We start from the raw sequence: 24,676 nt of genomic DNA on the forward strand, positions 1-24,676 counted from the left end.
ATGGATTGCAGATAAACTTGATATTTTGGGATCATTTAAATGGCTCATACCTAGAGGGCGTCGCAATAGGAGGTGGGTGGGGCAGCAGTGGCGTAATGAGCAATGAGGGGTCAGAACAAAATCCGCATCACCACCAAGTAGCATAATACAGGGGCGGCGGAGCGTCTAACAAAATAGGGGGGGGACAACACCAAAAAGGGGCACTTTCTGGAGAAAAAAATGGGCACTTACAAAAAAAACATTTAAAAAAAATATACAACATTTTTAGACATCGGTATATACCCCCAACATCGTCATGATTGTGATTACACTACCAGGGATGTTATCAATATTTGTTTCTTTCTTTAAGATACTGCTTAATGAAGCAAATTACTTTGAAGTTGGGATTGATGGTCCGAATATTAATTTTTGAGCGAGTGAAGCGAACGAGCAAAAAATTCAGAATTGTGGGGTCCCAGTGCGAAAAATTACATATTATAAAAAAGACAAAAAAACAAAACTTGATGAGTATTTAAGTACAATCTAATAAAGAAAGACTGAAAACTTCTTTTATAACTAATATAAAAGCGAGCGAGTTTTTAGGAAAATTAAAGCGGAAAAAGGGGCTCTAAGTCGCATTAAATATGAGGGGTGCATGTTATGGAGAAACGAAAAGTAGGCACTTATCAAAAGGGAAAAGGACAGTCATAAGAACAGAAAAGAGGCACCTGTCCTATGTTTAAAAAAAGGGCATTTGGGGTGTACCAGAAAAAGTAGGGCATAGCCCCCCCCCCCCCCAACCGGGAGTGCCTCTTCTGGCATAAGACAGGCAAAAGACAGTGAGAGAAAAAACCCGTAAAGTCATGTAATGTTAGCAACATGTGTAAATCACTGGTATCGAATTAGAAATAAACCACGTTTGAAATTAATTCGGGGGTTCAACTGCCAATGGGTGGGGGCACCCCTATCAAGATTTTCTGTAATTTGTAAATTTTATAACAATTTGCCGGCAAGTAGCAAGTAGCATCACTCTCTCTCTCTCTCTCTCTCTCACTCGCTCTTTCCCTTTTCAATTTGAAAAAATTGTATTTTTCCCCTTCTGTTGGGGGATTTTCAACAAAGTTGCCGGGCTGACATGACCCCCCCCCCAACACACACACATACTAAACTGGTCTAGCGGCCTGTTTACATAATATGGACACGGTTGTTTTCAGAATTGGGTAGACAGGCTGTCAGTTAGAATATTGATGAGCTAATTTACTTTGAGGATCCAACATGGTTTCGACTACACGCGACGCTCACGCTCCGTCTATTAAACTCATCTCGGCCTCTTTCCCTCCATAATTTTCTAGATCCCCGCATTCCTCGTCCCTCTCTTGTATTACTAGGGACTTTTAGATTTGCGTGGACTAATACGTGTGACGTCCATTCAAGGTAGTCCTTTAAAAGGACGTCGAGCGTAGCATATAGACCTATTGTCTTCGTGCGAATCTAAAAGTCCCTATTCATGGTGTTGGTGCACCTCTCGCATCCACTCTGTTAACCTTGCCAATGAGGACAGTGACCACAGTGACATGGTTCCCTTAATTACTCATCTTTTAAAAAATAATAAAAACTTAATTCTCACTTTGCTACCTTGTCTCATGAAATATCACAACTCGTTCTCACGCTTACCCCTCGCTCTTCCGACAAGTAAGGCTTTGGTATTTGTGACGGCGGACGCGCGCTTGCCTGGTACTCGGCACTCCTGCAATACATGAAGTCTAACCTCAAAACTAAAAAATATCAGATTTTCTTCTTTCTGTTGATTTAACTCGTTCAAATTGTTTGGTTAATAGTCTCTAAATGTTCATTTAATATAGTAGAGAGAAATAAATCAAGAATAATTATTCTTACCGCACTGTATGATTCCCTGGCTGCAGTTACTGGGTCCGCCATTTTCTCCATAATGGATAAGAACAGGTTTCCGGGAAAATTTGTTTCAATCAAAGTAATGAGAAAAAATTCCGATGCCGGCAAAATTCTTGTCGTGATGAACAAAATAGCGAAACCTCCTAAAGATATAAATATATAACTATTCAGATACAGATACTTTTAAAATACCCCAATTTTGTTCAATTAAAATAGATCACCTTGGACTTGCCTGACATAGCAAAAGTTAATGTACAGTGTGCAAACGGGGCCTCGTTACACGAAACCGTCTTAAGGACAACTTCCATGACAATCTATTGAAACGCGTAATACATGTACACGTGTTTCATTAGATGTTGACGAACTTGTAGTTATAACGGTTTCGTGTAACGCTGCCCTGCATTCTAACCATGCTGAAATACACGTACAATACCTTAAAGCAGTTGAATGAATAGGTCATCACTATGGACACTCGGGGAAGAAGCATTCATAACATTTGAATTCATTTGGAAACCAATCTATTGCCACAACTTCGCTTCGTAGTCTTTATTATGCATGATAAATAGCATACCTTAATATCATGAAAACTGCGGCCCAATGTGCATGGCCGGGAGACAATAATTTGTTATAATAAACTTGATGTATACTCCATCGGGGATGCTTTTAGTGCGAAATCTTGTAGATCGACCCCTATATCGACCCACAGATGGTTGTTTTAGATGAACTGTTTAAAGAATAAGCATATCATATTTAGGGGGTGGCTTTCCAAAACCCGTGTCATAAAATTGTAAAGCTTTGTTTTGATATTGTCTGCACCCATTCCAGTTTCGGGTGAGCGCCATAGTCATCAAAGGACGTAAACTAGTTCACGTGTTTCCGGCGTTCAGTATGTGTGAATCGCAAATCGTGCCTCACCGTTCAGTGAAGAAATTCTGGCGCCTTTTTAATCACGCCGTGCCTGACTCTCGATAATGCATTTGCATTTTTTTCGTTTGAACCTGGCTTACAATAGGCCATTTTCGTAATGTAGTCAAGTGCGTCAAGTATTAAGTAACGCGTACAAATTTATTTCATTCAACTGTTACGAATAAATGTTTTTCGATAGTCAGAATGCAAACTGCAGACATGTGGGCCCGAATTCACAAAGGAGGTTTGTCGACAAACCTAGGTTTATGTGCGTCATGGCGCGTTTTGACGCGTTTTGACAAACCTTGGGATACCATGCGTGTTCCCAAACTCTCCGGCTCGTAACAAAAGAAAAAGGTCTCCCCGTATTGACTTTACACAACGGACTTTTGCTGAAAAAGGGAGGGGGTGCTGAAAAAGGCTCGTATATCAAAATAAAAAGGTCGACCCGTATTGACTTTACACACCGGACTTTTGCTGAAAAAGGGGGGGGGGGGCGGGGTAAAAACGCCTTTGTTAACTTGGTTTGTAAAAACGCGCCAAAACGCGTCATATGACGCACATAAACCTAGGTTTGTCGACAAACCTCCTTTGTGAATTCGGGCTTTTAGTTGTTACTAGGTAGGAGAATCATTATGGCTTGCCCTACCTAACAACTTACAAAATTCCATTCTGACTATTGAATTATATTTATTCGCAACAGGTGAATGAAAGACGTATATGCATTAAATCTGGTTACATTACGAAAATGACCTACTGCAAACAGATTCACGCATTGCCATATTTGGATTAAGACTATATAATAGGGAGATCCCCTTGCATCCGATTTCATTTAAGATCTACCAAATAACTTTCTATTCCTACAGGACAAATACAAATACCAAAGCAAATATCGCCTGTGTCATTATTTCATTTTCCATCCTCATTCTTGCAAGTCATCTGGAGCCTCATTTCGCTTCCACTTGTCTCGTGATTTATGCTACCTTCTTGATCATGTAATGATAACAACAATAATTGTTTGTATAAAAAATACTGTATATGTTATAACATTATTAGGGCTTTACACAATATTACTTCAGACAAAGCATTCATTCAGACACAATGTGTGCACTATCTCCACTCGCTGGGATTGCATCCTCACCATAATCTGCCAGTACGTATATATGGCAAATGCAATCGCGATGGAATTTTTCGTTCATTCCAGGTCACTAATCGACCTACTTTCCTTGCAATAAAGACGTATACAAATAAGTATCGTTCCAAAAGATGAAAGCATTATGTAAAGCCCCAGTCCCATATAAAGCCGGACCAGCACGGACGAGCTTGGACCACTCCGGACCATCCCGGACCATGGTCTGGGGTGATCCGGGATGGTCCGGGATGTTTTGTTCAAAAAAGTGTGATGCTTTTAAGCTACAGTCCCATATACGTCCCGGACCGTCCCGGACCATCCCGGACCCCATCCGGGGTGATCCGGGATTCGGTCCGTGTTGACACCGTGTTGGCACCGGGGTGGTCCTGGATGGTCCTGGATGGTCCTGGATGGTCCTGGGCGGTCAATAACTCACTCCCGGACTGCCACGGATCAACACGGACCGCCCCGGCGCCACTACGGATGACCCCGGACCCAGCACGGTGGCTACACGGATCACCCCGGATCAAACTATTGTCCCGGACCGTCCCGGACCACCCCGGCAGTTTTTGACCGTCAAAAACATCCGGGGTCGACTCCCGGACCGCCCAGGACCATCCAGGACCATCCAGGACCATCCAGGACCATCCAGGACCACCCCGGTGCCAACACGGTGTCAACACGGACCGAATCCCGGATCACCCCGGATGGGGTCCGGGATGGTCCGGGACGGTCCGGGAGGTATATGGGACTGTAGCTTTAGCCTATTACTCATTCGCTTCGATTTCTCCTGAACGAGACGGATTTTGCGGCTTATCATACTCTTATTAAGTACAGTGCTGTAAAAGACAGAATTTGCGAGTTGACGGCTAAACCTCGAGTCCATTAAGGCATTAGCCGCGAATATCTTAGCCATGTAGAGGTTTAAAAGGACTCTTTGACCGAGTGCACGCATCAAAGTGCCAACAATCCGATCTCTAGGGAACATAAAATTCTCCTTACCGTTACAATTCAAATATCTTTTAACGCTAACAACCATCGAGACAGAAAATTCAGTTTCAAATCTTAGCCTAAAGCAATATTAATGATATTAAAGAAGTCTATTTCCAAAATTGTAATGTGATACAAATCCAATATGAAGTGGTGTAGGCCAGTTGTAAATTTGCAAAACGTATTGTCGGTTGCCATAAGTATTACAAATAGGAAGTTATTGGGATTGATTGACACAGTATCGGGGGAGGGGAGTGCCCCATAATCGAATGGTGAGGGGAGAAAATGCCTTTTTTTTAAATACGGAAACAAATATTGTGAATTATGGTGAAAGCGTTTTCTAGAATAATGCGGTCGGTGGGAGGGGTATTATAGTAACATTTCAGATGTTGAAGAAATCAAAGATTTTAGCATTTGCCTAGAGGGTTTTAAAAGCAATCACATATCAGCTTAAGAAACACGATGAACGAGCGAGAAAAGCTCCCCCCCCCCCCGAATTCAGAATTTGGGATTGGGGAAGGGGTTTAATGACCCCCAACCCCAGTGGTACTAATGTCAGCATCATGGTTGTAAACCCAAATGCTGGTTATGGTTCATCTTAATTAAATTTTGTTAATAATATCATCAGGCTTTTTTGAACCATCATGTGTTACAGAGAGAAGGAAAAAAGATGAAATCCTGGTACAAGCATTATGAAATAATCATCACAATATGAATGTCATTTATTCGAGTATCAACAATTCGGAATCTGCTTTCGTAGAACAAAGGTTAAAAAAATAGAACAGAAATACCAAAAGACACGAAAACCAACGTAACAAAATTATAAATCTATCAATGCGAGATATTTACAATAACAGCCTCCATTAATGCACGGTATTCTATCCGTGCATTAGGTTGGAGTGATGAAAAACACACCTATACACACTTTAATTATAAAGCGTTATAATCATAATGTATATAATGCGGAGCCCGCGCAACAGTTGGTATGGTTGAGTCACCATAATATCAGCTCAGCATTTCAATGTATTATTTATTAGGTTAGACGTCAAACATGACAGTGTCACTTACAGCAGTATTCATTCCGACTGGTGTTTACAAGTTTAATAAAAGACACATGCCTCTCACGATTTCAGATTCTATTGAATAAATATTCTTTCTCCTTTTAAAGTGATGGAGCCTAGGATGGTGTCGGTGGATCATTTGAAAGGGGGGGGGGGTACAAGACTGAATTGGCCAACAAATTAGCCACCGCCACAAGAGGCGTATCAACTAATTTTAATTTGCTTTTTCTTAGGGTTTAATGGTCAACAGTTTTGCCAAAGAAATTTACAAATGGAGGACGGGGGGGGGGGGGGGCCGCCCCCTCTAGCAAACCCTCAGCTCCTAACCACTGATCAAATCAAATGATTATAAAAAATGTACACCCGAATAATACGTTATTAAGAGATATTCAGTGAATATTCAACAATATCACATACACATGTAAATAGTTGAGATTCTGAGTTTTGACAGCAGAAAATGGTAAACTACTATCAAAATTACAGCACATTTCGACAGCTTATTTTAGTGACCGATTTATAATCATAATTACTGGAATATCATAAGCCCATTTCTACTAAATCAACTCTAACTGTTTTTATACCGTACTATATTCTACTACAACGTAAGTACTATACTGTCAGCAACTACACGAACCTTCATAAATATTTATATAGAAAGAATAATTGCGCACTTATCACGGAGCAATTCTTATTGCTGGAGTTTCTTTCATCACTACACATCTGTCTTCATCAAATGACATTTATACATATCTACTGTAAACGCTGCATCACTTATTTACATTCCAATGGACACGTTGCACGAGAACTTGACAAATTTTAAAGGACATCATGAGTCCTGTGTCTTGACTCTTTACTGTCATGATATATATCGTAGATTACATAATAATGCATGATTACTGTAACAGGGAAATGATAATCGTCAGATAGCGAGTGGAAAATAATGTTGGGCATGTCTGGCGCCCGTTGTACATGTGCCGTCATCATATAAGCTAGGTCCACCCCTCCGTTAATTCAGTCTATGGATGCAATGAATTCATGCGCCAATGGTTCACAGCAAAGTTGTCGGTGTTCATTTTGGTTAAATCGTTAGTATGATAACACTCTTGCATATCGCGTCAAGGACCGCGACAGTCGCTGATGCATTATTGCGTCATTTTGATTACGTCAATACATGCGCCTATTAAGCCTAATTTTATAGACCAGTAATTACATTCTAAAGAAATTTATACTCATCGTTTTAACGACACAACTCCTTATAGCGCCGTATTCGATGACGCTATCTTGCGTCATATTGATTGCGTCAACACCTGCGCTAATTAAGCTCAAACACCGGTCATACGATTTTAAGAATTTTTTTAACGCTCCTTTTGTACGACGCAACTCCTGACAGCACGTCAAAGAGCGCGGAAGTTTCTGACGCAGTCCTATATATACGTATTATGTATAATATGGCCTCGTGTGCAATAGATATTAAGGGCTATCTACATTGGGTGTGTTGGCTGTACGATGCGTCTCTATAAATATTGTCTGACTGAATAGGCCCATCCATATGACATTGAGACTTGATTCATTCATGAGGATAATGGATGCGTTTTGAGCATCTAGCTGTGTCGAAGCCTTTTAACCTACTTACACTTTATACTATGTCCTCTAGCCCTTTAACCAATATCTTTTGCTGACGCTCCTCCTCTCCCCTTCTTTTTTTTTTCCTTTTCCGTTTTCGTTTTCATCTCCTCCTCTTCTCATCCGCGTTCAATATTGATGTGTGATGCATTATTTTTTTGTCATATTGATCATAAAGCAGCAGGAAGCTACCCAATACGCACAGCTTCTACGTTAAAGAAACTCATTTCGTGTAAAAGGACGTGGGTTCCCTTATACCCAGCAGCTATAAACTACCTCTATGAATGATCTATGATTATATACTAGCCAAGGTAACTCTCATTCTTTATGCAGGCGATTCGAAGCAATTTCTTCTGTAATACGTTACACTTTCAAGGCTGAAACTCAAGTGGCTGCGCATGTTGTAAGCCGCAAAAAGGTTATATCTGTTAACTTCTTCGACAGTAAATTGACTGGATTGCCTCGATTCAAAGCATGATAAATGCATCCTTTTTCCCACCACTCCAACAGCCATTGTCTGCAAAACTTCATAAAGGCGCGTTATTCCCCAGGGCAAATGTCTCGGTAAGACGCGTGGGCGAATATTGCGGTCGATTTCCAACAAGTGAAAAACGTTGATTGGAACGGCGGATCACCAACATTATTACTGTTATCTTTTTTTTTTCTTTCCTTTCTCTCGTTTTTTATTTTTTTTTAATTTTTTATTCATTATTATACTTTTTAACTTCAAACACATCTCTACAATCTACTTTGGTGTATTCAGTTTGTAACACATATAACAGCCTATGAACAGTAGCATCCTAAATCACACAGTATTCATACAGTATTCTGTTCATTACTCAAATCGATGTTGCACTTGCGGTTAAATAACATGGTAAAAAAGAAGCATCGATTTACATGTGGTACTGTAATAATTTTTGTTTATATACATGGATTGATTTCCTCTACACTGGTTCATCTTGGCAGTCTATCATCTCATCAGAGAACTACGTTAAACTCTCACGACTAGTCTAACTCGTATATAGTTGTACTTGGTACTGCCACTAAGTCGGGCGCTACTTTGCAGTCTACTGACCACAACTACTTGTCGACATTAAGCATTCTCCGATAAGACAGTGCGGATCTCACAAAAGGAACCTTGTAATTTAGACTTCACTCGCTCCTCCTCCGTCACTGTAACACCTCTTGGAGGATGTGCATTTCGAGACCATGGGGATCATTTCGAGGGCACATAGAGATCAAAGCTCGATCTTCCATCAAAGTAATCCACGCAATCATAATCAACCACAGAGCATCCGCTTGGCATTTCGGTGCCTGCCCTTGATTCTGGAGCCATTGATCAGGAGCTGGTCCGACGATGCTCTGACCTCTCGAAGCTGCGTCATGTAGAACCATGACTAAGTCATAGCTCAAAGATGTTCTTGAATCTGGAAGAGAGGAGTGATTCAACACCACTGGATACAGTTCAGTCTAGACCCAAGATGGATCCTTAGAACCTGGTGCAGACTTGGGTGCTTCTGTCGTACTCTGTGGCTGTGTTCCTGATCCATCTGTACTTAAATAGACCGGTTTTTGTGTGGGTTGTGTTATCGTGATGGTGGTGGATGATGTTGGTGACTGTGCTGTATGCGTCACGTCGGCCGAGGCGGAACGTTGTCGATGCGTCGTCGGCACCGTCATGAAGACGTCACCTTCAAGATCAGCCGTATCCATCTGCCTCGAGTTCTTTCTACTCCCGCACTCGGAATTCGTGTTGCCGCTGGTACTGTCTGTTTTGTGGATGTGAACGCAACCGCCTTCGTTTCGGTATTGAAGCCCTTGTCTTGTCCACCGCTTCTCAGTTGGTGTTGGTGGGGGCTTGAATGCCGAACCTCTCCTTGCCTCCTGGATATTTGGGGCGCTACCTGCTCTTAGCTGTCGGCCTAGTCCCTCTGGAGATAGGTGCTGTTTTTGTTGTTGTAATGCTGATGCTGTTTCAGCTAGGGCTGGCTCTGCGACTGGAGCTCCTGTCTCACACTCTGCGGCTGCTAGTAACCTCTGGTCACGGATGCTTTTGTTTTTATCCTCAATCCTCCTTCGGTCCCTGCAAAGATAAAACAAATTGAAGTCTCAGTCAACATTCCAAGTCTGTAATGTGATATATATATATATGATATACATATTTTTTTTCTTGATGTTTCGTAGCCCATTTATTCATGTGCGTGTAAGTGTTATTTAAAAATATGAGTTTTCAGATTACCTTTATAAAAACATTTGAAATCAGACAGTGTGATTCCCTGTAACAAGGTATACAAAAACAACTTCAAAACCGCATTTCTCAACCCAGCCAATGAAATTGATTATTGCACTTGGGACTGATCTGTCCTTTCTGTTATACACGAATACAAATTCATGCATAACAAAATGATATGGACTGAGAGAGAGAGAAAGAGAGAGAGATGGGTGAGGTGCCGAAGGCGAATAAAGGCATGCAATTATCATTCGCTTAAGCCTTGAAAGATAAACAAAATATTACTCTGAACATCTTCAAACACCGAAATAAACATTACTTCTATTCAACATCATCTCATCTGAGCGCTAGATTACTTTCTCACGCAGAAAGATCAGAAGAGGTACAGCGACAGGAATGATTTTGATACACAATAACAGAAAGCGAGAGTGTGAAGGCTTCGAAAGCATCAAGCACCTTTCAGTGAATGACGCCCTGATTAGAACAGCGTGGCTGGTACCGACTGGCGGTCTCTTTAGTCGGCTTTCCTGCCCTTAAGGTACTGACATTTCATTTCATAAGACATTCCTTAGGGTAATACTATGCAAACACGCATGGATTTATATCTCTTACCCACCTCCTTATTACGACAAGTGTATACAATTACTCCGTTTCGAGGAAATGGTGGATTTTAATGGAGCCGCAATCTACGAATGCACTTTACATAATAATTATAACTTAATTCAATTCAAATCATATCATATTGAAAGATAATAGGACGGCTAATGGCAGCATGTTGTATCTTGGCTTGATCAACATTGGCTTGATCAAGCATTATTTCCCTCTAGACAGCTACGTTCTCGAAACTCTGGCTAACTTGTATAGGGCTAACACAAATTGGGGGGAGCGAGCCTTGCTCATGCTGGGCCTTCTTTATGGAATACTTTCCCTCCATGGATTAAAAATAGCAGTTCCGGTGAAGTGTTAACAAATAATCTTAAGAAATATCTGTTTAATTTAGCCTATAATTGATTACCAATACCTTTTATGTCCATACCTTTTCTATTGTACTTTTGTCTATTTATCTTTTGCACAAGCTGCGCCTTGAGCATTTGATTGTCAAGTGGATTTGGCGCCTTACAAATCTTATGTATTATTGATATCTCGTGCAAATGGTAACTGCCTTCTTGCTTCTTGCTTGAGTTCAATTCATGATCGTAATTTCGAGATAGAAAAAGGTTGAATGGGAAATTAGAATTGGGAATTACTGAGGAATACATCGGAGACGTGGACGTTAAATGCCTGGTTGTTTCAGTTTTCCTTGTTCGTTCCCCTCTTGAGTATATGCTTTTAGTTGATGCTATTTGAAACAACAGGGCTGGAACTGCCACAGAAACGTTGACTTTGTATCGTATTGCCCAGTATATAATATTGTATATCTGATGTAAAGTGAACATTGCTAATCATGTCCAAATACGGAATGAAATATGGCACAAATAAATTCGTCATCAGAAGTATGAAATGGTGTCCTAATAATCAACGCGGAACAATTGGTTCACAGTCTTATTTATTTGTCTGCATGTCTTTCGTAACGGTTATCAAGCATCTTCGATCACCTGAATGAAGAACAAAAATTGAAAAGAGAGCGAATTTTGCTCTTGAATGCATAATTTGATCCATCTTGAAAATATTGTCTAGTTGATTTACCGCTCTTTCGTCGAATGAGTATATATTCTTTTATTCAATATGAATATCGAATAATTCCTTTCAATAATTTTAACAATAATGAATCATGACTTAAGCAGGGAACATTAAAAGAAAACATTCTGGCACGAAAAAGAAGGAGAAGGAAAAAAAATAATAACCCATAACGAATGCATAGCTCTGTGAGAATACGCAAGGAAAATGAACTGAATTCACATTTATTTCCTTCTGATGAACAGTACGACATGTTGAACAATGAAAATGATTCAGTCAATAAAACATGTTGGGTACGCTAGAAACAAATAAGAAAATAATAATCTGAGAGCGAATGGTTTAACTACGCTATGTTAGTGTTATTGGACTCGTATACAGCGATATGTAGGCTACATTAGACAAAACATAAATAACATTGTATGGCAAAGTGGTTGAATTTCCCTTCCACTTGAGAGAGTTCATGATAACTAATTCACAGCCTTGACGAGACTTCATTTCTTACTATGCCACTGTGGTATGGAGGCGAATGAAAGACTCGCTCGCTTAAATGTCAAGTCATGCTAATAAAGAAACACGCTCAGTCGACAACATGTCCGCTTTGCTATTCAACTCAGCACATTTTTCAAAATGAATGAATCCGAGAAGCAAAAATAGGACAGGCTGAATTAGAGGCGCCCTTCTCACAGTTCATCATTTTATTGTCTTGTTATTTATTTCAGTTACGCCTTGGTTTAGGCATGTGATGTATCTTAATATATCACAATCCTTTTTCAAGGTCACATGACTTCATATGACACAATCAATGTTTTCTATGTTTAAACATTTGCCCTTTGTATCACATGCAGGGAACATCGACATCAGGATTTGACCATGATGTTCAAGTGACAAAATTTTACCAAAGGAATATCTGACTTAGAGCTATGATTAACCTTTTTATCTTTGTATCACTTTAACTCTGTTTACAATATGTACAAAATATAAAACTGAATACATCGATATTGGAGGATATTGAATCGCAGAAAATATGCACCAGTGAATATGACACCATTTACAAGAGATCGTCTACAGCTCACTGTATTGGAGAATAGCAACTTCGACTTGGAGTGGAAACTACCAGATTTTCATTTCGTATGAAATAAAGACAATAACTATCATAAGTACAGAGTTCTTTAAGATCCATCCGCATATTGACGCTGCATCGTATCTTTATGAGCAAAGGATTCAAAGAACGAACAAGTTGTACTGCAGGGATTTCGTCGGGGCAATAAAGAGACACCAGGATTCCAACCAAACGATTGGGGAAATTTGCAGATCTGAAGAGATCCTCAAATTGACCAGGCTCATCAATTTTCAATGTTCCTGGAGACCAATTTGGTGGGCAGTTATTGCAGTCAACGAGTTAATTGCACGTTCGAAGGTCATCTTGGTCGCCAAAATCAAATTGGCTTTATATTATACAAGGCGTGTTTACGCTGATAGGGCAAGTAAGCAGGAGTGTTGGGCAATATCAGTTTTTCTTCTTCAAAATAAGGGCGGAGGTGGGGTCAAGCACATTCACTTCCGAAGGTACACATTGTGTTATTGTCGTTCTCTCCACCCGATCCCTGGATCGATGTCACTCTAATTAATGTCACAAAGGTATTGAAATACACAATACCTCAAATTCGCTCAATTATCTATTTGAAAAAATATAATTTCATAGAAGAAAACGATAATCAGAAGTTGCTTTTATCTATACGTATATTACTATCTATAAACTAAAATATGTAGAATTATGTTGTTTATGTTTATAATAGGTGAAGTCTGATATTGGATATGAGAATGTCAAGATTCAAGACACGGTCAAATGGCATTAATATTATTCTGGTATAATGGGGTCGCTTCTCCATAGAGAACAATTTTGGTATGGTTAAAAGCAAGGTACATGTATATACAGATATGCTTGACATAAAAAAGGGGTACCCTGAATGAGTGAAAGTAACCAAGTGTGAACACATCTCCTTGAATAGCTGTGACCGTCATAATAACATCGGTGGTTGGGCTAGCTAGGAGTGGTCTAGAAGATTGCTTGCTTGTGATCTGAATAATGGCGCCTTAGTTTACACACGTACGCTCTTAACCTATCGTATCGTGGCTATGCATATACCATGTCGAGGAGTATCTGGAATAATGTATGATGTATCTCTGGTTGAGCTCGCATTCTCCTATTCGATTGTACAATTATACACTACGAAGATACAAGTTTGATAGGTTATTTACATTTCATAATGAAGGACATACGGCAACATTTTTAGAAGCCATAGTCCTCCATCAGTATGCTTAAACGTTTAAAGAAATGAGGGATTGTACTCATTGTAGCTATTCCGTTTCTGCTATTTCCTTTTGTCACTACTCGCTGCTGCTGCTACTACTATACTACTAGTACTACAGCAAGTGCTACTACTACTACTACTACTACTACTACTACTACTACTACTAATACTTCTACTACTGCTACACTACCACTAACACTATTAAATTTACTATTAATACTACAATTACTATTACTACTACTACAATTACTATTACTACTACTACTAGTATTTCTACTACTACTACAACTACTTCTAATACTACAACATTGATACTACTACTACTACTACTACTACTACTACTACTTCTACTACTACTACTACTACTATTACTTCTACTACTACTACTACTACAATGTACTACTACTAATAATAATATTACTGTTACAATTTCTACTACTACCACTACTTCTTCTTCTTCTCCTCCTCCTTCTTACTCTGCTGTTACTACTTCTACTACTACTACTACTACTAGTACTACTACTACTACTACTACTTCAACAACTACCTGTTGATAGGCCTACTACTGTTACCTTAATGCCCCTATAAAGCACACATGTGCATGGTGTATTTCTGTTTAAATTCGCAGGTCATGAATAACAAAATACCATGAATTCCCTTCCACGATCCTCATGTCTTTATCCAAGAGAGTCGTGACAGTCCTGTCTAGCTACACCACGTCTGTCGGACATGGCATCGGAGAAGAGGACAGCTCGAACGGTACAGTGTGTTTGTATATCTACAGCTGCTAGTCCGTAATTCTAAGCTTCTGACATGACTGCCTGAAGAATTGTCTTTAATTCAATTTCGAAGGCACTCTCCTTCGTTTTCTCGTCAAGCTGACGAGCGAGCAGATCGTGTCAGACAGACCTTGTGAAGTTATTGAGAGACATCAGTTCGAGTTAAGCTTGATGAACGCCTTTGGGGGGGGGGGGGTAACGACCGTATTCACACCCTACGAAACCAAATCAGTACATTTGCAGGCTTGAATTTAAGGTGTCCAATCGTATTTCATAGAGACTCGGTACGCTCTTAACTCATTGTGGCCGTTGTGATTATCTTTTAGCGAGCCAGAACTGCCTTGAACATTGCTTTGTCACATCTTTTTCTCTCGTCTCTGGAGAAATTTAGAATTCTTAGGTGAATCATTCTGATTCTGTTTAGTTACTTCTTGTTCTGATCAGGTCCGTTGAACATCATGAGGATCGATGAGTTCTAAAAGATGCAACAATTAACCATTTCCAAAGACAATGTTGCTGCCCCGGCCCCCCCCCCCCCCTCAGTGTTATTTAGGGTACGCATATGCGTGTTCCAACCGACCCCCCCCCCCCTTTTCAGCAAAAGTCCGGTGTGTAAAGTCAATACGGCTCGACCTTTTTCTTTTGTATACGAGCCTTTTTCAGCACCCCCCCCCCCCCTTTTCAGCAAAAGTCCGGTGTGTAAAGTCAATACGGGTCGACCTTTTTCTTTTGTTACGAAAAGGACATTTTGGCAACACGCATGGGGTCCGTCCGTTCTCGGAGTGGGGGGGGGGGGGGGGGCCGGGGTTGCTGCGCCTCATCTGAGATGTTCGCTACAAAATGACACATTTCTCAACTCAGTGTCATACATTTAAACAACACACAACACTATACCTGAACCTAACCCTAACCCTAAACCTGGCCTAAAACCAAACTGCAGCCCCAGCCCTCATATCTTTTACGAAATAAAGCTTGGAGCAAAATGTCGCAGGATCGAATATTTGATTTATAAATAAGTGCTATACCCTCCATGTAAGCAAAGTTATATTTCAATATAAAAAATTATTAATATGGCAATGTAGAAGAGAATAAGAATAAACAACTCAAATGAAGCCAAAGTGTATTATAGTAAATTGCCTTAAAATTCCGTTTACAATCTCTAATACCGTAGATCATTTGAGGTGCCAATGGATTTTCATTATTTAGCGGTTAGACTTGTGTCATAATAAGGGAGAAAAATATCAACAAAAAATAGAAGATTTATGATTGTAACATCTGTAGTGTAATCATATACTATTATATATATATTTTTTAAATAACGACATTGAAGTACAACTAACATATTTCAAGATATGTTTTGGTAGTTGGGATCCTGTTAAAATATGTGGGTATGAACATTTTTTAAAAGGCATTAAAAAAAAACCCGTTTCGAACCGATTAAATACAAAATGAGGGACGCATTATCACGCCTTGATTGATTTGTCCCTCGGTGTGAATACAAATTAGGCTGCAATTTTCACTAGATGACTAATTCCCTTAATCATGAATTATTATCTGAATGGAACAATTTCCATGACAACGCGCGGCCATAGAATTCAATCGCAGTATCATCACGTGAAATCCAATCATACTTTAATACAACCATGTAGTGCTGGCTGTTAATATAGTTCGATCCCATGCAAGATCATCTTACATGCCTGTATAAGTAGTAGTATTATTTACACGAATGGATCATCATTCATTACAGACGGACTTGCATTAATGACTAATGCGAGCCACAGTACGTTCTCCATATTCATCAATCATTCTCTTACAATTGTGTTGTTCCAATATCAATGTCGAACTACAAAAATCAGTAAGGTCATTCTCATGCAAAAATGTGACTTCATGAAACGTATAGCGTATTAATGAAATAAATTCAAGAGTTTATATAATTATATAGCACCTTGTCTATACCGAAGAAATTAGCTTACACACAAAGAATCTCTAAATATTGTTGTATAATGTGAGTGAGTGAGAGAGTGGAAGGAGTGAGTGGGAGGGTGAGAGTATGTATAGCTCCGTGGTGACTATATCAGCATGTAGACAATTACTGACAATGCGCGGAGAGAGAGGGAGAGCGAAAAAGAGAGAAAGAGAGAGTGGAATAGAGAGAGAGAGAGGGAGTAAAAAGGAGAGAGAGAGAGAGAGAGAGAGAGAGAGAGTGTGTGAGAGAGAGAGAGGGGGGGGGGCTTGAAAAAGGAGAGAGAAAGACAAAATGATGTGTCACAGGAAGGGTTGAGTCACGACTCTCTCTGATTGTCAATGACGTTTCGAATTCTATTTCTCGTAATGCATTACCATGAAGACAAGCGTGCATTCTTCCGAAAGAACACTACATCTCTTGACAACCTGTTAGAGTATGGGCACTTTTGTATTGAACTGGAGTTGATGACATTTATAATCTATAATTTGCTCGGGAGATAAATGTAGGAATGTAAATGTACTTTGTAAGTCATGCTCTTAAAATCCGACGAGTTTTTAAATTCATAGTAACGGTCTAAAATACCGACATTTTACAAAAATATTATATTCTGAACTGATTTTTTAACTGACCTTCGTAACTTTATTGCTTTATCAACAGACTTTAACAATACTTATCAAAATCTAATTTCTACCCAGGTATTTTCAAAACAGGAAACGCGAATAGAGCAAGTTAAAACGCCAGACACAAGTCATGTAAAATGTACTCCGTTCCAATTGAACCATACAGTTATAATTGTAAATAGTCACGTAGATATCATTATGTATTCTCATTTTCGATTCACGGGCAATAGTGCACATTTAAAGAAACTAAATCATGGCATTGCAGTACTGAGGATGAAAGTGGCGAAATGTGGAATTGTTTTAAATTTGTCGAAATGTTAGTAAACAGCCTTTTTAATGGGGGAGGGGGGGGGGTAGGGGCAACCTAGTGTATACGGTGAACAAATTGGCTCCCATATCCCGACACAATACACAATGTGAAATTTAAATTTGTATTATCTTGAAAGTAACCATGCAGGAGAGGATCACTGAATGCTGCTATTACTTAATGCTGCAATCATTTAAAGAAAGACTAGATTATAAATTATGTAACGCTCCTTTGATCAAACAAAATCTTAAAACCTGATTTAAAATAATATTGGTGATGGAAATGCCAATGAAATATATCAGCAAATTTTATCACTCAAATCGTACTTGATCACTTATGGATAGACATGTGGGCGGGGCTGAACAAGTAGGCCTCTGTTGTCAGGTGCATATTTTATAATCAGACTTTCTATTGTAGTATCCAGAACTCATATATATCATATCAAATATGATAACAGATGACCTTTCGCAATCAGTTTAGCAAAGCCAACGTCAATGTCAAAGAAATTAATATTGCTTGAGTCTGTCCAGAGATACAAAACCCCTTTGGTGGACGATCGAGATTAATGTGGCAGCCATAATAAAGAACACGGGAGACGCTCTCGAAGAAAAGGGAGAACGAGGGCGGATATTAACCATATCGTGTTTAAATAAAGCTCTGACACGCGTAAGAACGAAAAAAAAAAAATAATATGATCAAGCAAGAAAACTGGATCAAATACAAACACTGGTGGCGATATAAGAAGAGAGGAGGAGGAGGAGGAGGAGGGCGAGGAGGAGGAGGAGGAAGAGGAGAGGAGGAGGAGGCGAAGGAGGATGAGAAGGAGGAGGAAAATGCATAGTGAGTAGAACTCCAAGTGTCTCCATGTCTGCATGTCATTTCATATTACATCGATCAAAGACGCACGAAGAACGCGCGTGTAGCTAGTCAAATGAAAATGAGAATGAGGCGAGGAAAAGAACATAGACAATACTTCGATTGCAGGAAAAATTTATGTTGTATCATTTTGAAAAGCAATGGAAATTTCGCAATCGTTAAACAAGGTTTATATAAATATATGTTCATGTCTCATGAAATACATTTAGTTCCGATATCAAATGATATCTATGATTAAAGATCATTCCTTTCATATATACAATCAAATAAAGATGAAAGTGTCAAAATTGTCTACACAATACCTATTTTAGTCTTTATCTCATAGAATTGATTTAATAGCGTACTGAGGCGTAGGCCTCACGTATCTGTACTGTTACAATAAATGAAAAGTGGATTTAGAAATAACAGGCGTTACCCTTGGAACATGTGACAAAAAACACACATTCAATTGTATCAACAGCAAAATGTGCAGTTAAATCGATTTTCTTACCGTCCAAATGTGAGAGCAGATATCGGAAGAAGAACGATGAAAGATGCTAACTGCAATATGAGGCCATAATTAAAAAACACATTACCAAAATCGATGTAAAAGGCGATGGAAGGGTATAAAGCAGTAATTTTTGACTACTCACATTACGGCCCTGTATGCAGAGTATAGACAGGCAAATAAGAATGCTGAGGCGATAGCCGCGCCCACTGTGACACCCGCTATAAAACCTACGTCTGTGGTCATGGTTTCTCCGATAGTATCGTCCGATTCAAGGTTGTGTGTTTGTATCTTTATGTTCTTAAACACCCAAAACAACACGTTCACTGCTTGATGCAAACACAAAATGTACGCCCCGTTTTCTGAGCCTACTCCCCAATGCAATATTCCTTCAGAAATAATCCGAGAGACGATGGCGACAACTATAGCGACAGCTAGTGAGTGAACAGGTTGCTCGTGGACGGTGAAGCGTTATCATCTACATGGCTAGAGAGATGAAAAACTATGGAAAGATTTGAAGACGAAGTGATTGAGAGAGAGAGGAGGCGAAGACAGCATGCATGCATGCATTCTGCTAAAAAGCGCATATCAAAACACACAGTGCGCGGCGGCGACGGTCGTTGAGAGGGTATAGAGGGGAAGAAAAAAAAACACGCAACATGCTATACTCTCGCATTTTGCGCGCCAAACACCAGCTTCATATTTTGACGGCGATAGCTGTCGTCTGCACTCTGTTTTGCAGTGTGCATGCATATCCGCACCATTAGCATTCCCCATACACAGGGTCGCCTCACTATTGAGACTGTATTCATTTTGTATAATGTTTTGTATCTCATATTGAACTATAAATAGTGTTTAGAGATTTTGCTTGCTAGATAGAGGCCTAATTGTTTTATTTCTAACTTTTTTTTAAAAATTGGGAACTGTGATGTCCATATTTCAATATTGAGGGCTATTAGTACCATGCAGAGTGTTAAAGCATTATTATGATTAGGTACATTTTTTTTAATACTGGAAAGCCAATGTTTTTATTTCATTCAATGTATTTTTCTGCGTATGGTATATTGCTTCAAATCGATTCCAATATTCCGTCAATTTTAAATACTACATGTAGTACATTTTCTACTTTAACCACGCTAAATTATGTTACATAAAAGGTTGGAAATATAATTTTTAAAAAGTCATGGGATGAACCCATTAAATTAATATATACGCCGTTATACACGCCACTAATGTCCTTTGGCAAGGTATTTATCTACATTTGCCACTCAATACCCAAGCGAGAAATTGGGACCAGGTAGGATGACGAAAGCATTTGTGTCAGTAGTTGCCTATGCCCTCACGGTGACCACTACGGTAGGAATCCTCCCCAGGGAGTGAAAATGGTGCATATTGTGCGTGAATGAATCCGATGATCGGGTTAGAAATATCTGTGAAGTGCTTAGAGTAGGTATTCCGTATTAAACGCTATATAAATCCAGATTATTATTGTTATTCATTATACATACCAAAGTTCATATCTACTTTAGATGCCTTATAAGGTAATATTGTACATTTCATGCCCCTCCCCTCCTGCCCCGATATAATTATCATATCCCAATACCACTGAATACCATTTTAGCTAATATCACAATGGTACTAGCAGGGTTAAACCTCCTAGTTCAAAAACCTAATATTTCGTTGACGTTTTACTTTGTTGTCGATCTCCCCCCCCCCCCCCAAAAAAAATAAAATAAAATAAATAAATAAATAAATAAATAAAATAAAATAAAATAAAATAAAATAAAATAAAATAAAAAATACATTAATCAATTGAAAAAATAAAGAGAAGAAACAGGATGGATAAATGCTCTAACTTGTTGAAAATCTCAATTCATATCACAAGTTATTACGCATAAAATGCTAAGATAATTTTGTGTTGTCAAGTATTATGTCTATGATGATTATAAAAGAATACCTATAGGAATAACCTCCCTTCGTTACGACGTAGGCCAATTACGGTCTATAGACCTACCAACCGAATCGCTTTTACCATAAACCTTGGGCATCCTCATATAGCATGTTGATTAGTTGGCAAATTAGATTTGATGGGCGTACATGCAGAAAACTAAAATGCTTTGTGTGTGTTTGTAATAATTGATCATTAATGCACGCCTATGCTCCCATCCCCTCGTAAATTGATAATAATTACCACCGAAGGATGGTGCTAATTAGCATGGTGACGATGATGGTCAGTGATGTTGATCGGGGTTAACGGGTATAGTGATGAATCGTGATGGGGAGGTGATAGTGGTGATGGTAATGATAACTATGATGGTGATCCAGTGATGAGGGTGGTTTTGGTGGTAGAGGTGGTGGTGGTGATGGTGTTGGTGGAGGTTACAGTGATGATGATGGTATTTGTGGTGGCGATGGTGGTTATGACGGTGATGATGTTGGTGGTGGTGACAGTGGTGATGATAATAACGATGGTGATCAGATGATGACAGATAATAATGGCGATTATACAATGATGGTGGTAATGGTTGATAATAATCAAGTGATGGTGACGGTGATAATGATGACGATTGTGATGGTGGTGGTGATGATGGTGGTGGTGGTGGTGGTGACAGTGGTGATGATAATAACGATGGTGATCGGGTGATGAAAGTGTCGATTATATTATGATGGTGGTAACGGTTGATAGTAATCAAGTGATGGTAACGGTGATAATTATAATGATTGTCATGGTAGTGGTGATGATGGTGTTGGTGGTGGTGACAGTGGTGATGATAATAACGATGGTGATCAGGTGATGACAGATAATAATGGCGATTATATTATGGTGGTGGTAATGGTGACATTATAATCAAGTGATGGTGACGGTGATAATGTTGACGATTGTGATGGTGGTGGTTATGGTGTTTGTAATCGTAACGTTGATGGCAGTGATGATGATAATAGTGATATTGATCAGGTGATGAAAGATAATAATAGCGATTATATTATGGTGGGAACAATCGTGACAGTAATCAAGTGATGATGACGGTGATAATGTTGATGATTGTGATGGTGGTCATGATAGTGTTGGTAATGGTGATTTTGATTGATCATGGTGAAGATGATGATGATAGTGATAATGATGATGATGATGATGATGATGATGATGATGATGATGATGGAGAGAGGGAGGGGCGGTGATGATGATGAAGGCTATCTTGATGATGCTAAAATGTACGCACATAATTATTTTCTTCCTGGGATAAGACAAACCGTTTCATTATGAATGACGGTTGGTCACAAAACTCTGGATTTATTCATGTTTTTAGACAAAGTTTAAAAAAACATGTCAACAACTATGGGTGCATGTAGACCTCTATGTCTTCACCTATATAGTTCGTAAATAACTACAATCCCTGCAATTGGAAGCTCATACGTATATAGCTATAATTTTCCAGTCGCTGTTACCAAACATCGCCTAATACATCTGCGGGATATTTCTTACAACACTTCTTTCTATTTTGTAATTGTTTTTCTCTCGCACGAACCCTAACACATATTTTTTTTTGTTAGGGTTCCAAAGCTGCACTATTATCTCGACTTACACAAGCGAACTTTCAAAAGTCAGTACGAGACACACCTTAACAAACTGCATAAGGTAATACTTTAGGATTATTCCAGGGCAGTACCTTATGAATTATAAATTATGTTATAAATCAACCGTGGTTGTATAATACCCTTGTAGAGATCATCGCGGGATGTAAACATCTCATTGGAGGGATTTTAGTCAGCAAATTTGAGGATGGAATTGTGGAAAGTAAAACAAAAGTAGCAATGAAAAGAGAGAACAATGGACAGAGGAAGGGAGAGGATATGATTAATGTTATTAAGGCACTATTTCTTATATTACCGAGATTATTGACATTAAAGTGTAGGAAGCGCAAGGCATGGTATATTTATAATATCAAGTTAAGAGAGGAGAACAAAAGAACGGAAAAACAAAATGGCTCAGAGCAGAGAATATGGGTTAAAAGAGGGAGAGAGAGAAAGAGAGAGAGAGAGAGAGAGAGAGAGAGGAGGGAGAGGAAGGTAGAGGGTTAAAGAGAAAGTATAAGAGCAAGAGAGAGAGGGGGAGAGAGATAGAGAGGGAAAGGGCGGTAGAGATTTATAAAGACAGTATAAGAGAAAGAGGGAGAGTAAGAGGATCAAAACAAACTAAATGCGGTAACTGCGTCAATATAATGGCTCTTCGAAGCTCACTAAATGTAAGCCTGATAAAACCACTAAGCAAATCTATGCAATTAACTCTTAATGTACTTATACTGTTAAAGCGAGTTATTCCATTACCATGTCGATAACACACTTAATTTGACGTTTATTTGCCTGTTATGCATGAACATCGATTTATTATGCAGAACACAACATGTATAATGTAAGCTATCGAGAGTGTGTGTGAGAGAGAGAGAGAGAGAGAGAGGTACAGGCATACGGCTAAAATAAACAATGTGGAGGAATAGAAGAGCAATGGAACGGCGAGATGCTGTTTCAAATACATTTTTAGATTATGCTGATACAGTCAGGATACTCGTGAATGAAAAGAAATGGACTTAATCACAAATATTTTGTGGGTGATTATTAAAATAAAGAAAAGAAACATTATCCTTTGGCACAACATTTTAATATTATTTGTATCACTTTAATGCTTTCTTCTACTTTGATTCTTATTTTTATTTAAAAAAATAGGATGAAAAGGTGAATGGTTACATCTTTATATGCAAGGGAGGGGATTAAGTTGGCTTTTGCAATATTATGATAGAAGAACATATTAAATGCCGTATATTTATCGGTGATTCCGTCCTTATTCTTCACTCAATATTATGTTTATCCGACAGAGCATTTGTAAAAATGCAGAAGGCGCTTGAAATGATCATATTTTCACCAGCTCAACTAAAATATGCTCTTTAAAGCCCCCCCCCCCAGATCTAAAACACTGCTCATGATGTTAAAAAAGTAGACAATAACAAATCTTTTCCATATCTATCCACTTCCAAGAAGGGTTGTTACCATCATATCCAATGTATGAAACTCCGATTGTACTAAGGAAAAAACATATCGATATTTCTTGGTATGGAATGTCAGCTATGCTTACTATGCAAATCCCAGCTGTATTATCGACCGCCATTATTTAGATACGATGGCAGGTGTAATGGGATTATTGGCTGGTTAGAAGTATCGATCGATAACAATGGCAGGGAAGATTAAATGTCGGCTGCAATATTCATAACGGTTGCGTTGCCCTGATTTAGGCTAATGATCAAAACTGGGACCGAAGTATCGTCATTTTTATTGGAATTACACTCATATTAGCTCATTCGTATACGTATGAAGATAACTATAATGTCACTTATTAGGATATAAACGTGGCTACAACATAATGTTAAAAGAGGTCTCATATTAATTGATTTGATTTGATATGACCAAGCGGCATTATGTATTGTTATCTGCCGAAACATACTTGTACAACTATTACCTCTTGATACTTTATTTTATTTATTTATTCATTCATGATAATTATACAGGGTGGCTCATATCACCAATTTGGTGGTCTTCCATGAGGCCGTATTTGGTAAGAATAATTTTGTTAAACATAATTGATTATCTGCTTATTGGTTTTCAGTGAGAAATATATATATAATTATATATTTATATATATTATATTAGGTATTATGGAGAGAGAAAGAGATGTTTGGTAGAGAGACGGAAAGAGCTAGAGAGCGAGAGAGAGAGAAAGAGAGAGAGAGAGAGAGAGAGAGAGAGGGGGGGGGACTGACATACAGAGGA

General features: G+C 38.9%; 1 protein-coding gene across 1 annotated transcript; it reads right to left on the bottom strand.

Annotated features, from left to right (window-relative positions):
- Window positions 1–5,608: 5,608 nt before the first annotated feature.
- On the bottom strand, window positions 5,609–19,495 carry LOC100891189. The gene is made up of 2 exons (XM_003726178.3): window positions 19,002–19,495; window positions 5,609–9,685 (listed from the first exon to the last, which is right to left on the bottom strand). Exons 1-2 carry the CDS (start codon window positions 19,100–19,102, stop codon window positions 9,073–9,075), a joined length of 714 nt encoding a protein of 237 aa, XP_003726226.1. The 5' UTR covers window positions 19,103–19,495; the 3' UTR covers window positions 5,609–9,072.
- Between the last annotated feature and the right edge of the window lie 5,181 nt (window positions 19,496–24,676).

The sequence above is a fragment of the Strongylocentrotus purpuratus genome, unplaced genomic scaffold (genome assembly GCF_000002235.5).
Source record: "Strongylocentrotus purpuratus isolate Spur 01 unplaced genomic scaffold, Spur_5.0 spur5_scaffold_5, whole genome shotgun sequence".
NCBI lineage: Eukaryota > Metazoa > Echinodermata > Echinoidea > Camarodonta > Strongylocentrotidae > Strongylocentrotus > Strongylocentrotus purpuratus.

Excerpts from the sequence above, each read along its gene's own strand:
- LOC100891189 (XM_003726178.3), bottom strand. The coding sequence starts at position 19,102 with ATGACCACAGACGTAGGTTTTATAGCGGGTGTCACAGTGGGCGCGGCT. Across the intron at positions 9,686-19,001 it reads TCTGCATACAGGGCCGTAAT|GGACCGAAGGAGGATTGAGG; the intron begins GTGAGTAGTCAA and ends TTATCTTTGCAG.